The following is a 13417-nucleotide window of genomic DNA, read 5'->3' on the forward strand; positions in this document are numbered from 1 at the left end:
GTGATAAATTGATTAAATATTTAATCCTGTAAATATGTTGAACCGCGTCATAGATCAAGGTTTCAACAACGATGAACTTTCAGCACAAACATCAGAAATGATAATATTGGTTCAGGTCACATGATGCAATTTGTCCAATCAGGAAGCTAGGATCTACAGACGCTATGATTTGTTCTTTTGCGTTAACTAGTCACATGACTAAGACTAAACTAGCAACGTCAAGGGCAGCCAATAAAGAAATAAAAACGTTTAGACTTTTCACTTTGACTGTCGAGACATTGGATCCACTGACGGAGGCGTGTGTTCTGGTGAGTCATGGTCTTCTTTAATCTGCAGAAAATACTGAATAACATTTTTAATGATTGTGTAAAATACATGGAGATTCCAATCATAAGTTCGAGTGAAGATATGGTGTGTAATTCATTTTATGAATTTAAATGTAAACATATCTAATCAATCTTTGATATTTTATATACTTTTGCATTTTTTTGTTGTCCCTTTTCGTCCAGGCTCAAAAGAAGGGCAGATTGGAGGCGACTAGTAAAAAAAAAACAGCAGATGGTTCAAATGAGTTGAAGATCTCATCAGGATTATGAGGTACAGGTGGAGCAGGAGTTTCCAAGGAAATGAGGTGGAGCTTCATGAACAAGTGATGGCAGCTGCGTGGTTGTTGTTTCTTTCAAACTGTTATGTGACACAACTTCGTGAGAAGCAAACACTGACCAACATCTTTAAGACTTCTAAGCTTAGACTTATTTAAGACCTCTTTTATGTCTACTAGACGTCTATTAGTTGTCTTGTTTGAGCCTAATAAACGTTATTATTGTTCACAACACAGGCTATAAAAGTTTCTGATTCCGATATTGGCACTGATATACTTCAACAGCTTGCAATTACACTGTTCTAACAGTGGGGGGCGCCAAAAGCAGAGCACACCCGTGTGTCTCTTTGAATTCTCTCAGAAGACGTCCTCTAAAAGATGTCTAAGCTTAGATGTCTAAAAGACATCTTTATATAGATGTCTTTTAGACATTCTACAGTTTATTTAAGTCCAATATTTGGACACCAGTTGAGCAACTTAGTTATTGTTTTGGGTCAATACTATTTAAAGAATGCAATCGTTGAGGTTGATATGAGGTTTGAATTTAGACGTCTAAATCCAAACTACACTTTAAAAATCGATAAATGACTTTTAAACTTGATTTGATTCAACATTTGCCCATGATTCATTCACCTTGTGTTTGTGTTTTATTAAATATTTATTGATAACGTTATATCTAGATTTGGTCTTAAGTACAAACCGAGCTGAGCAGCCTGAGCTTAAACAAGACGTCTAAAGGCAAAACAGGAATTAAAGCAGCACAAAGTAAGATTGAACCAATGTGTTTCTAGCTCCACCCAGTGTTATAAATGTGTAATTGTAATGGCGTTTTTCTTGTATCTTTTAAGACCCACTCCGAAGAGAATAAAAAACACGATAAGACAGAAACAAACTTGACTTTATTTTTAAAGCTGATTTACTACACAACAAGTCAAATATCAAGTGTACAAAAAGACCAGCTGCGGATGATTGGACTTGAAATAGGAAAGAAGTTCAATAGTAAGAAATTAAAACCTTAAGTCCTGAAGTCTTCAAACCACCAGCGAACAAAAATCTCTTCCATTGATCCAAACGTTCTTTTCAACGAGTCTTTTAAATAAATCCAAGAACCAGGCTCACACTCAGTGTTTTATCTGTGTGGGTTCAGGGTGCCATCCAGAACGGCATTGGCGGCTGTTGTTGTGGCTGTGATTTTGGACGAAGGGACGGGGGAGGAGGACAGCGATACCCTGGGGTCCAACCGGACACTGTGGACGTAGGGGGGGCCACCAGGGGGTTACCTGGCGCCGAGACTCGAGTCGCAGAGTTGTCTTCCTCTTCGTCGGACGAGTCTCCGCTGTACGCTACCAAACCTGTTCTGGCTCTCTTGACTGCGGGCTCTGAAAGACGTGGACACCAGAAACAAAAGACAAGACCAGCATATGCACAACAAGGGTTATTGAAACAACACCAGGGGGTGGGAAACAAAAACAAAAAGAAGTTAAATTGCGGGCGCGGGGGATGGACGAGCATCCGACAGCAGCCAGCGGATTGGATGAGGGAACAGGGAGGCCCGTCCAGGTCCAGCATCATCCCAAAGACACATGGAAGAGAAGAAAAACACAGAGGAAAAGAGAAAAACACAAAAACAGGAGAGGGTCTCGTTAGTGGGAATAACAAACACTGGTCACTCCAGACTGATCACAGAGAGAATCTTCAACTTCAAAACAATTCTAACAACATTTCACTTTCAGAGCAGAAAACTAGTCCCGTGGCCCAATAGACGTCCAGCTCTGTACACACTGTGGAAACAGACTCATGGATCCACATTACAGTGAACTTACCCACAGGACTTTGCTGCACCGTCCTTTCTTCGGGCATCATCTTGGGTCTCACGCCGTTCACCGTCGACATCGCAGGAGGAGGCATCAGTTGCCGACTGCAGAAGACGACATCGTCGTCATCTTCGGTGAGAAACACTTTCATCTTGTCTTCTTCGTTACCTGTTCCTCTCACTCTGTGGGCCGGAGGAACTCTGTGGTGGGGGTCTACTTGTCTCCTGGCTGCCCGCTGAGAAGCCTGCACCTAAATTAGTCATATGAATGGGTCCATGCTATGAGCAGAAAAACACACAGTTGCCATTAGCAGACATCCTCGTCTAGACCCTCACCTGCCTCCTAATAACTGTCCTGCTTTCAAATGTACGTTCTTTCCTCCTTTATTGGGGGGTTACCCTCTAAAAACCCCTGCATTATTTGAAATCTAAGAAGTAATTCCCATTTAATGTATCACTATTTAAATACATGCCTCATAATCCCTTCCTTGAGCCCTTTATAAACCAAACTGTCATCTATATTTTCCACTTCCTCACACAGTTTACACACCATTTAAAACCTACATCCTTCCTTTTAACATACACTTATTAACTATTGAGACATGTAGATGAACAAAAGACAAGGTTTAAACTAATCATATTTATTTGAACTTGAAAACTCAACATTGAAACTGTGACCCAACGGCTTCCATAATGCTTTGCCGCCCAGCCAACCAATCACACAAGATTTGTGGTCGTGTTGAAGTTTAACCGGTGTTTAAAAAATGTCATCCGTTTTAAACTGCCTCACTGCAGGTTGCAACAGTATATTTAAAACGGTGGTATATTTCAGAAAATGTACTTTACCTTTTAACCCTTGTGTTGTCTCTGGGTCAAGGTGACCCGGAGGCCCGAAAATAAATTCACCTTGACTCAGAGACAACGCAAGGGATACAATAAACACTTTGGTTTTCGGGCCTCCGGGTCACTTTTACCCAGAGTCAACATGGAGGTTAAAGGAAGATGCCCAAGAATCAAGCATCATGTGATCTGAGGTAACATCCTAACCAGATAATCAGTACATTTAATTATTTTTCTTAAGTTTCAAGAAGATCTTCAAGGGATTTCCCTCAACTGTTCCTTCATCCAGGTGTTGTGCTAAATTCAAATGTTGTTCTTATACCTGGTGGTGGACAAGAGAGCGGAAGCTTCAACCTTTAGAAGTTGTGATTACCTGATATCCCAGCAGGCCGCTGTCCCTCTCGTCCGGCACCTCCTCTGTGAAACGTCGTTTCTGGGGCGCGATGACTGGACCAGCAGGAGGCGGAGGAGCTTTGGGCAGAGCTACGACTGGTGGAGCGAACTGGACCGGAGGAAGAGTCTGCAGGTACGACATGTTTCCATCAAGCAACTGGTAGAACTTTGAACATCATCACAGGTTTATTGAAATTAATTCAGTCAAATTTAATTTTAATTAAATCAAATGTTAAAACATTTAATGTAATTATTTAAATGTTGTTGTTTTTTTAAGCATATGATCTTTTTTTGTAATATTTGAATTCAATCATTTCTATAATAAAAGATTGAATTATTTTTTAATTATTATTAAAAAGAACCAAATACAATGTATCTCAGTACTGGGGCAATTATTTGATTTATTGTGATAATATAAGAACTAGGATGTATTTGTGGTATAGTCGAGTATTTGACTCTGATTTTTGCATGTTAATTAAAAAAAGAATAAAACAATTGAATTATTTTATTTTACAAACACCATAAAAAAAAAGATTATATATATATATATATATATATATATATATATATATCTGAAAGATTAAAACTAATTATTAAAAAAAAAAAAAAGGAATAGACTGTGACAATGCCGTTTAATATTAAATGTATTATTATATTTAAAAAAAATAATTAATGCTTAATGCATTTGAAATGTTAAATTCTGTCATTCAATATTCTTATGAAAATAGTCCATCATCCATCCATCCACTGCAATAGTAACACAAAATTTGAATTTAATTTATATTAAATGAGCTTCACATATTGACTCATACCTGAGGAACAGGAGCTGGATTTAGAACGGGAACTGGAGCAGGTGGTGGCGCTGGAAGAGGTGGGAACTGAGGAAGAGTAACAGGGGGTGCAGCAGGAGGCAAAGGAGGAGGTACGGAGTACAGCGTAGGTACAGGTAGTGGTTGAGGTAGTGGTTGTGGTTGAGCTACAGGCATGGAGTAGCCCGGTTGGAACCCTGCAGGAGGATAGTATGGCGGCTGAGGGGGCATCCCATTCACCACGGGAGGCTGTGGGAACCCTGGAACACCAACAGAATATCGTTTAATAACAGCTTAGGATTCAATTTCAAGGCATGATGTCAATACCTTGTTGCGTTGGCATCATCGTGCTCATGTGGCTGAGGAAGCGAGAATATTCCGCATGGACCTGACGCAGAAGGACAGTCACTTTTTTTAATTTTCTATTTTATTTAATCCATTGTCAAACATAAACACCAGACAAACTCACAGTTTGAAGCAGGTTCTCACACAAGGTTTTAGCAGCAGCGAGGCCTTCGGGTTTAGGATGACTGTGAAAAGGAAATGATTGCAAGAGTTTTGATTGTAATTCACAGTCAACTTAAATAATCAATGTGTTTTGAAAAATGTATCAAAGACTTTTTACATAAAGGGAAACATCCACCTGATATAGATGTACATGGGTTCGAAGGCCTCTCGTCCAGACGTGGGCTCCAAACAACCTGATCCTTTCCCTCTGAGGAAAACTTTGGCTCCAGTTTCTGCCTGAATGTGTTGCAAGTACGAGCACGCCGGACCCTCGACTCGCTCTTTCACCGCGAAGCCTGGTATCGCATGCTCCAGTCCGACAAACAGCTTGTCTTGGACATAATGCATCTGTGTAGCAGAAAAATAATTAAATAATGTATTTATATTATATTTTGTTTGTGTAAAAAATGTTCTTTACTCAACCAAAAAACATTCAAACCACCACAACTTTTGCTTACCCCGGATTGAAAGTGCGGTTTGTGGTGGGTCATGGGTGGCATTGATGGTGGAGGTTGGTTGTGTTGCTGGTAGGCCGTGACAGGAGCCCCGCTCGAGGTTAGAGACGAAGATGTAGACGAGGCCGTTGCCGCTTTCACGACACCATTTGTGATTATCTCCTTAATTCTATTCACCGCCCCTGAGTAAAAAGGAAACATAACATGAATATAATAATGTTGTACATTTTTTAAACTGATGACTTACTGTCCACCAGCTCCCGTGTTTGTCCTTGAACATGCAGGTACAAAGGTCGATCCCTGCAGAGCACAGACAAAGGATTGTAATAAAAAACATATTGATAAAAATAATCAGGAATTACCCTGGTAAACATTTCCCCTTCTCCTCCGCAGTCATGTAACGACCTCGTGTTGAGACGGCTGCACCGCTCACTCTACTGATCTGCAAAAATAATAATCGCAATCAAAACTTGGATACGATTAAAAATAAAACTTATATTAAAATGAAAGAAAACCTCATCTTGCGTCTGCCCACGTGTCAGGAGATTCCGGCAGGTGATTGGAACGTCATTGATCTCAACCTCGGCAACCACCAGGTCGTCTTTTGCTTTACTAGGAAGTGACGGCTTCCCAACACTGATTAACTGGAGGACATAATGTTTGCGTTATTGCTCTTTCGCTGTAACATTGAACTTTAATTTAACTTGCAAGAATATTGTAAAATACCTTCTCTGATGGTCCCATGGTGCAGATCTGAGAGGGCTTTAGTTTACCTTTGGCAACCAACATGGCATTAATCTTAGCAGCCACTGCCGCGGCAGCATCCAGTGCCCCAGTAGGGGCAGCCTCCGCCTCCCCCATCCCACCAGATCCAGGACCTGGCTGGTCCCATTTGCTACGGCGACTATGACACAAATGTGAACATGTTAAATATTGTCTATTTTTTTAAACCCAACTCACTGTACATATACTTAAATCATCCAGTGGTTCAGCACGAATTTATTTGGAAATTTAAACATCTGTAATATTTTATTAAGCCCAAATGGAACTGGGAAATTCATGAAGAATGCAAGTGAAACTGGATGTCATGGTTATGCTAAAGGAATGTCTTAGGTTTTGCAACAAAAAAAGGTTCAAAAGCAAAAAGTCTCTATTTAATAATAGTTCTCATTGTAAATGAGTTCAGACTATAAATATACATAAAAACATATTAAGTTAAAAATGGAATTCTCAAATAACAAAGCACATAAAACATTTAATAAGACAACACGATCTACTACAGTTTCAGATTCACCGAACCATTCGTTTTTTTAATCGTAAACGTCTTCGTGTCTAAGAGATAAGTCGCTTCACTCGCCAGCGTGCACAAAAACAACAAACCACGATTACGTAAACAGGCTAACGCTAGCTAGCTAGCAACGGATAACAAAAAAGAACCACGTATAACGGCCTCATAATGCGCTTACCCGCCGTTCTGGTTCCCACAGTAGGACATTAATAACCAGTCGAGCTTTATTAAGTTTATTTCTGGTTCACTAATACGTCAGAAATCGCCCGGTTGTCTCCAGCTTCGTGTCAATAAAGCTTCACGGTGCCGCTACCAACATCCTCCGCTGTTTCCGGTTCCTGTTGGAGTCATTTCACCACTAGATGTCACTATAGACTAAGTTGAAAAATGTCAATTCAAATCTTCAATTTCTTCCGAATTAATTTCACCACCGTTTTAAAATACTTAATGTTGATCCTATTTATTACCTCTTTTCAGTCCTCATTAAACAAAGTGAGTTTCCGGCGGAAATGTAAACCTTTTCCAAAATGGCACAGGTGGCGATGAACAGGTGGGACTTTATTTATACGTTGTAAAAACGTGTATTTGTTTTTTTGAAGTAAAATGTTTTTGTGGCGCAACGGAAGGACGTCCAGTAAACTTAATCCAAACTTAAACAAAATGGAGGTCATTTTAACTTGTATATAACGATAACTTGGACATTTATTTAATTTAAACACAAAGATTAAATGCAAACTGCAAACGAGATTTAAATATTTAACTCACATTGGTTACTTTAAACGGCTTAAGAAACGTTAAGATTAGTTTCCACTGTAAACATTTGGAAATGTCAACTTTCTGATAGTGGATTGGATATCCCGGTCATTGGTTCTTAAGTTCTGGATCTCTGAGACTTGTCCTGACAGGTACAGGTGTTCAGTTTCTCACCACCCAGGATCTCAGAGACGGCCAAGCGGTGCAGGTTACCCTGGAAGGTGAGACTGCGGTGTGGGCCACCTAGCTATACATATACAGCTTTAGATTTATTGTGTTTTCACTGGCACAGTTTTTTTTTGGTACATGCTTTTCCTTGATTTTCTGGAACTTCTGTGTTGTTCTCGGTGTTATCTCGATTAAGCGCTTTGTGACCCTGGTCTAAAAAAGCACTTTATAGATATAAATTACTTACTTACTTACAGTTTACAAGCACATTAAAACCAAAAAGTGAATGCGACTATGTGAATTAAATTACATAGTAAAATGAAAAGTGATAAATAACACATACCTTTCCCATATATATACGTATATATATATATATATATTTCTGATTTTAGAATTTTGTATTTTCTTGTGTTCAAAAACCATGACTTTAGACATTGTCAAAAAGTATTTATTTCAAGCTATAGCTCTGGCTCGTGGTATAAACAAATGAACAGAACAGAAATTAACTTTTTGAAGACAAAACTAACCCTTTTTATGTTTTAAATGTCTGTTTTGAATTGTGTAAAATGAAAAACAATGGATTGTGAAATACGAAAACAAGATGCTTCCATTTTATTCATGTTTTTGAGGAATATGTCTTTTTATTTAGCAAAATAATCAACTGACGATAAACAGACAGTATGTTGGTTTTCTAGAGCTAAATATAAAACCAAAACAAAATGTTGCGCAACATTTTTTTGTTTTGCTTTCAAAAATTATTTGTGAACTTTTTCAGTAAAAGTCAAATTGCCATGCTGACACTCAACTGGCAGGGTGGCCTCCAGAAGCAAATTCTTATAGACATTGGGGTATTTTAGCTGATTTTTTTCCCCCTGAACTTCTTTGATTTAAATATGATAACAATTTAGTTGTTGTGTGGTTTCACTGTGGACGTGTCCAACAAGTTCTTTTTCGTGTTCTCTGTTCCTTTTCAACTATATTATCAATCATAATTTACCATGCTGGATCTGAGATTTTACAAAGATAGATTCCTTTGCTCTGGCCACACTCGTAGAAACTTGAAATGGAGGGCCCTAGAATATCATCTCACACGCCAGTGGGCTGTACATTTGAGAGCCCTAGTGTACAAACACCTTATTTGCTTGGCTCTGTATTCACCTCACATGTGTAGAGTTTCCCCATGAGTGAATATACTTCAACAATATCACACTAATCAATACAATACACAACCAACAGTATGATTTGTTGCAATATATTGTGATACTGTAGAAAGGAGGATATATTTGTAGTGTTTTTTGAGTGCTTGCGTTGCAGAATTTACGGACAACATGACTCTTGACAAAGCTGTAACTGAGTCGACTGTATCCTCCTGTCCTTAGTCCTCACTGAGATCTCACTGGATTCAGTTGTTCCTTTAGCTGTGGAAAACTTAACGTAAGAAGTTTAAACGCAACACAAAAATGATCAAACGCTGTGAATATTTGTATGTTATTGTAAATAAAATATTACATATGTTGTTGAGAAATAACTTCATTTGAATAGAAAGATAGATAGATGGGTAGATAGATGGATAGATAGATGGGTAGATAGATGGGTAAATGGATGGATAGATGGATAGATAGATGGATAGGTAGAAAGGTGGATGGATGGATAGGTAGATGGATGGATGGATAGATAGATGGGTAGATAGATGGGTAAATGGATGGATAGATGGATAGGTAGATAGATGGATAGATAGATGGATAGGTAGAAAGGTGGATGGATGGATAGGTAGATGGATGGATGGATAGATAGATGGGTAGATAGATGGAAATTCTGTTGCACAGCAGCAATGAAATGTTAATTATTATAAGTAATTATTATTTATTAAAATACTGAGGATAAAATGATTTAAGTCTTAAATACTTTTTTTTTTAAAGAAAAAATAATATATACATATTTATTTATATATACAGTGCCTTGCGAAAGTATTCGGCCCCCTTGAACCTTTCAACATTTCGCCACATTTCAGGCTTCAAACATAAAGATATAAAATTTTAATTTTTTGTCATGAATCAACAACAAGTGGGACACAATCGTGAAGTGGAACGAAATTTATTGGATAATTTAAACTTTTTTAACAAATAAAAAACTGAAAAGTGGGGCGTGCAATATTATTCGGCCCCCTTGCGCTAATACTTTGTAGCGCCACCTTTTGCTGCAATTACAGCTGCAAGTCGCTTGGGGTATGTCTCTATCAGTTTTGCACATCGAGAGACTGGAATTCTTGCCCATTCTTCCTTGCAAAACAGCTCGAGCTCAGTGAGGTTGGATGGAGAGCGTTTGTGAACAGCAGTCTTCAGCTCTTTCCACAGATTCTCGATTGGATTCAGGTCTGGACTTTGACTTGGCCATTCTAACACCTGGATACGTCTATTTGTGAACCATTCCATTGTAGATTTGGCTTTATGTTTTGGATCATTGTCCTGTTGGAAGATAAATCTCCGTCCCAGTCTCAGGTCTTTTGCAGACTCCAACAGGTTTTCTTCCAGAATGGTCCTGTATTTGGCTCCATCCATCTTCCCATCAATTTTAGCCATCTTCCCTGTCCCTGCTGAAGAAAAGCAGGCCCAAACCATGATGCTGCCACCACCATGTTTGACAGTGGGGATGGTGTGTTCAGGGTGATGAGCTGTGTTGCTTTTACGCCAAACATATCGTTTTGCATTGTGGCCAAAAAGTTCGATTTTGGTTTCATCTGACCAGAGCACCTTCTTCCACATGTTTGGTGTGTCTCCCAGGTGGCTTGTGGCAAACTTTAAATGAGACTTTTAATGGATATCTTTGAGAAATGGCTTTCTTCTTGCCACTCTTCCATAAAGGCCAGATTTGTGCAGTGCACGACTGATTGTTGTCCTATGGACAGACTCTCCCACCTCAGCTGTAGTTATCTGCAGTTCATCCAGAGTGATCATGGGCCTCTTGGCTGCATCTCTGATCAGTCTTCTCCTTGTTTGAGATGAAAGTTTGGAGGGACGGCCGGGTCTTGGTAGATTTGCAGTGGTCTGATACTCCTTCCATTTCAATATAATTGCTTGCACAGTGCTCCTTGAGATGTTTAAAGCTTGGGAAATCTTTTTGTATCCAAATCCGGCTTTAAACTTCTCCACAACAGTATCTCGGACCTGCCTGGTGTGTTCCTTTGTCTTCATGGTTCTCTCTGCGCTTTAAACAGAACCCTGAGACTATCAAAGAGCAGGTGCATTTATACGGAGACTTGATTACACACAGGTCTATTCTATTTATCATCATCAGTCATTTAGGACAACATTGGATCATTCAAAGATCCTCACTGAACTTCTGGAGTGAGTTTGCTGCACTGAAAGTAAAGGGGCCGAATAATATTGCACGCCCCACTTTTCAGTTTTTTATTTGTTAAAAAAGTTTAAATTATCCAATAAATTTCGTTCCACTTCACGATTGTGTCCCACTTGTTGTTGATTCATGACAAAAAGTTAAAATTTTATATCTTTATGTTTGAAGCCTGAAATGTGGCGAAATGTTGAAAGGTTCAAGGGGGCCGAATACTTTCGCAAGGCACTGTATATATATATATATATATATATATATATATATTATTGGCTTGGCCGGTTAAAAAATAATATATATATATAGACATTCATATATAGATAGATAGATAGAACGTGTGTGTATATATATATATATATATATATATATATATATATACTTTTAAAAATCACTTCTATGACGCAGTTGTTGTAAAAGTAGTTAAAGTTCTCTGTGAGTATTTTGTTTGCAACGGTGCTTTAATACAAGTTTCCGTGTCTTGGCATCAGGTTTAAAGGGCCGTTATTTGTATATGAAGAATTAGCATTAGCATTGGGGTGTGTATTTGCAAGAATCGTGAGGTACTATACGTATCACGATACAATATGTTGCGTGTGTAGAAACAAGGATATATATTTAGTATTGTCCAAGTATTCGACTCTGGCGTTTTCAGAATTGTTATTTGTTTGAACTGTGAACTTTAAATCATAAACGTTTTCTTTTTAAATCAAAGGTTGTTTTTTTTAATAATCATACACAAACTACTGTAGAATTTTCAACAACAATTGGAACATTTTTATCTGTAATTACACATTTCTTCTCTAAAAAAAAACCCCAAAATAACTCAAGATACCACCAAAGAACATGTGGTCTCAAATGATTCTTCCTCACGCAAATTTGATGTTATGTGTAAAAATGTGTAGTCCAGCCATCAGGGCGAGATGATGGGCTGCAGTGTTGTGTGTAGATGGTCGAGGTGTCAGGAGGTCAGAGGAACTTTGACGCTGGAGCTGACAGGGACGACTGTTTACATGCGGAGCGCTGTTTGAGGAGGAGGAGGAGGAGGAGGAGGCCGGCGTTGCATCGGCGAGGGGGAGCGCAGACGTGTCATATTTACTGTCTTTGCTAGTAAGAGCCCATGTGCGAACCCTAATGCGTATGTCGGTTGATGTAACCTCCGGCCTCTAAGACACACAGGGGCCAAGTCTCGCCTGATCCTGGCGGCTGACACGCCGGTGTAAACCCGAGGCGGTGACGGGGGAGGCGGTCGCCTCACGGTGGGCTCGCCGCCCGTCAAACAAAGAGACACTGTGAGAGCTCGGCCCTCCGTGTTTGCCGACAAACTAGAAAATTAACAAGCAAATTTGATCTATCGTCAATGTCACCGGCATGTGAGGAGGAACATGTCGGTGGAAGGAGGACGGTGGAGAATGTTCTGGTCTGCGAGGGGAAATTGATTGAAGGGAGGAAAACAGATGGGAGAGGAAAGAGTTTCGGGGGGAATCTTTTTAAGTCTGGAGAGAACGGGAGCCTCTCATGCGCCGCACAGCGTGATTCTGGCCCGGACCGTGGCCTCCGTCTCGCCTGCACAGCGGGTCGCTTTCCTGAGCGGGACCGCCCAGGGGAGGGGCACCTGCACCCGGCCCTAGACACTGGTCAGCAGCAAGGGCCCCCGGGGCAGGCGGGGCCACGGCTGCGTGGAAAAGATGCTTCCAGGAAATGTGCTGAATTCATAAAAAAAAAAAAACCTCAGGTACGACAGAGGGACTTTTTCCGAAAGAAAATATTTGTCCTCTTGTCTCTCGGCGACTCCACCTGCTCTCCGGGTGAAACGAAACGCTTCTGTTTTGTTGGAGGATGAAAGTTATGGTTGGAGCGAGCGACGGCTAATGTTGGCAGCTACCAAAACAAACAAGGAAAGGTTTATAGATTGACTGAGCTAAGACAATATTTTCCGTTCATTCGCTCGGGCTGACCAAACATTATATATTTAAGGTTTATTAAACAATCGGTCAACCTGGGTGGATTTCATTATCTGAAGGTTTCTTTTTTCTTTTTTTTTAATCTCCTGAGCGGTCTCTGACATTTTAATATCCTCACCACCTCTTGGTGTCGTTTTTGGAAAACGTTCATCCCCGACTCTTCCGTCATTCTGGCCCTTGGATCCAGAATCCACAGGATTTCAAAGGAGAGCGATGTGTCGTCTGCACGGAATTTTTTTTTTTTTTTTTTAACAGGACAAATGCTCCGTGCGGTTCTTGGTAAAGGTGGATGGATATTGCATTAGTTTCACAACAGAGGGGCCTCCTGTGGTGCGACTGCGACTCAATAACTGCAGTGGGAACGTCCTGCTCAGAGGTAGCCGGGCAGGTAAATGAAAACACATGGTTGATTCCCAAACTCAAGATCCGAAGCTTCCATCGTATTAGAAACCATTTTAACCATTTTGCCCCTCAATCTTTG

At 39.9% G+C, this 13417-nt stretch overlaps 1 protein-coding gene across 3 annotated transcripts; it reads right to left on the minus strand.

The window, feature by feature from the left end:
- Window positions 1-1481: 1481 nt before the first annotated feature.
- khdc4 (KH domain containing 4, pre-mRNA splicing factor) lies at window positions 1482-7035 on the minus strand. 3 transcript variants are annotated; one of them, XM_087813044.1, is made up of 14 exons: window positions 6885-7035; window positions 6145-6322; window positions 5934-6062; window positions 5781-5860; window positions 5666-5718; window positions 5422-5600; window positions 5100-5311; window positions 4926-4986; window positions 4784-4844; window positions 4460-4716; window positions 3628-3774; window positions 2584-2693; window positions 2425-2519; window positions 1482-1980 (listed from the first exon to the last, which is right to left on the minus strand). In XM_087813044.1, the coding sequence occupies exons 1-14, from the start codon at window positions 6911-6913 to the stop codon at window positions 1745-1747; spliced, it is 1827 nt and encodes a 608-aa protein (XP_087669170.1). In that variant the 5' UTR covers window positions 6914-7035; the 3' UTR covers window positions 1482-1744. The 3 variants fall into 3 exon arrangements, 2 of the variants coding, with proteins under 2 accessions (XP_087669170.1, XP_087669171.1); XR_015713639.1 differs by having other exon boundaries at window positions 1947-1980; window positions 2584-2665; XM_087813045.1 differs by lacking the exon at window positions 1482-1980 and having other exon boundaries at window positions 2376-2519; window positions 2584-2665.
- Between the last annotated feature and the right edge of the window lie 6382 nt (window positions 7036-13417).

The sequence above is a fragment of the Callionymus lyra genome, chromosome 17 (assembly GCF_982586985.1).
Source record: "Callionymus lyra chromosome 17, fCalLyr1.hap1.1, whole genome shotgun sequence".
NCBI classification, from domain to species: Eukaryota; Metazoa; Chordata; class Actinopteri; order Syngnathiformes; family Callionymidae; genus Callionymus; species Callionymus lyra.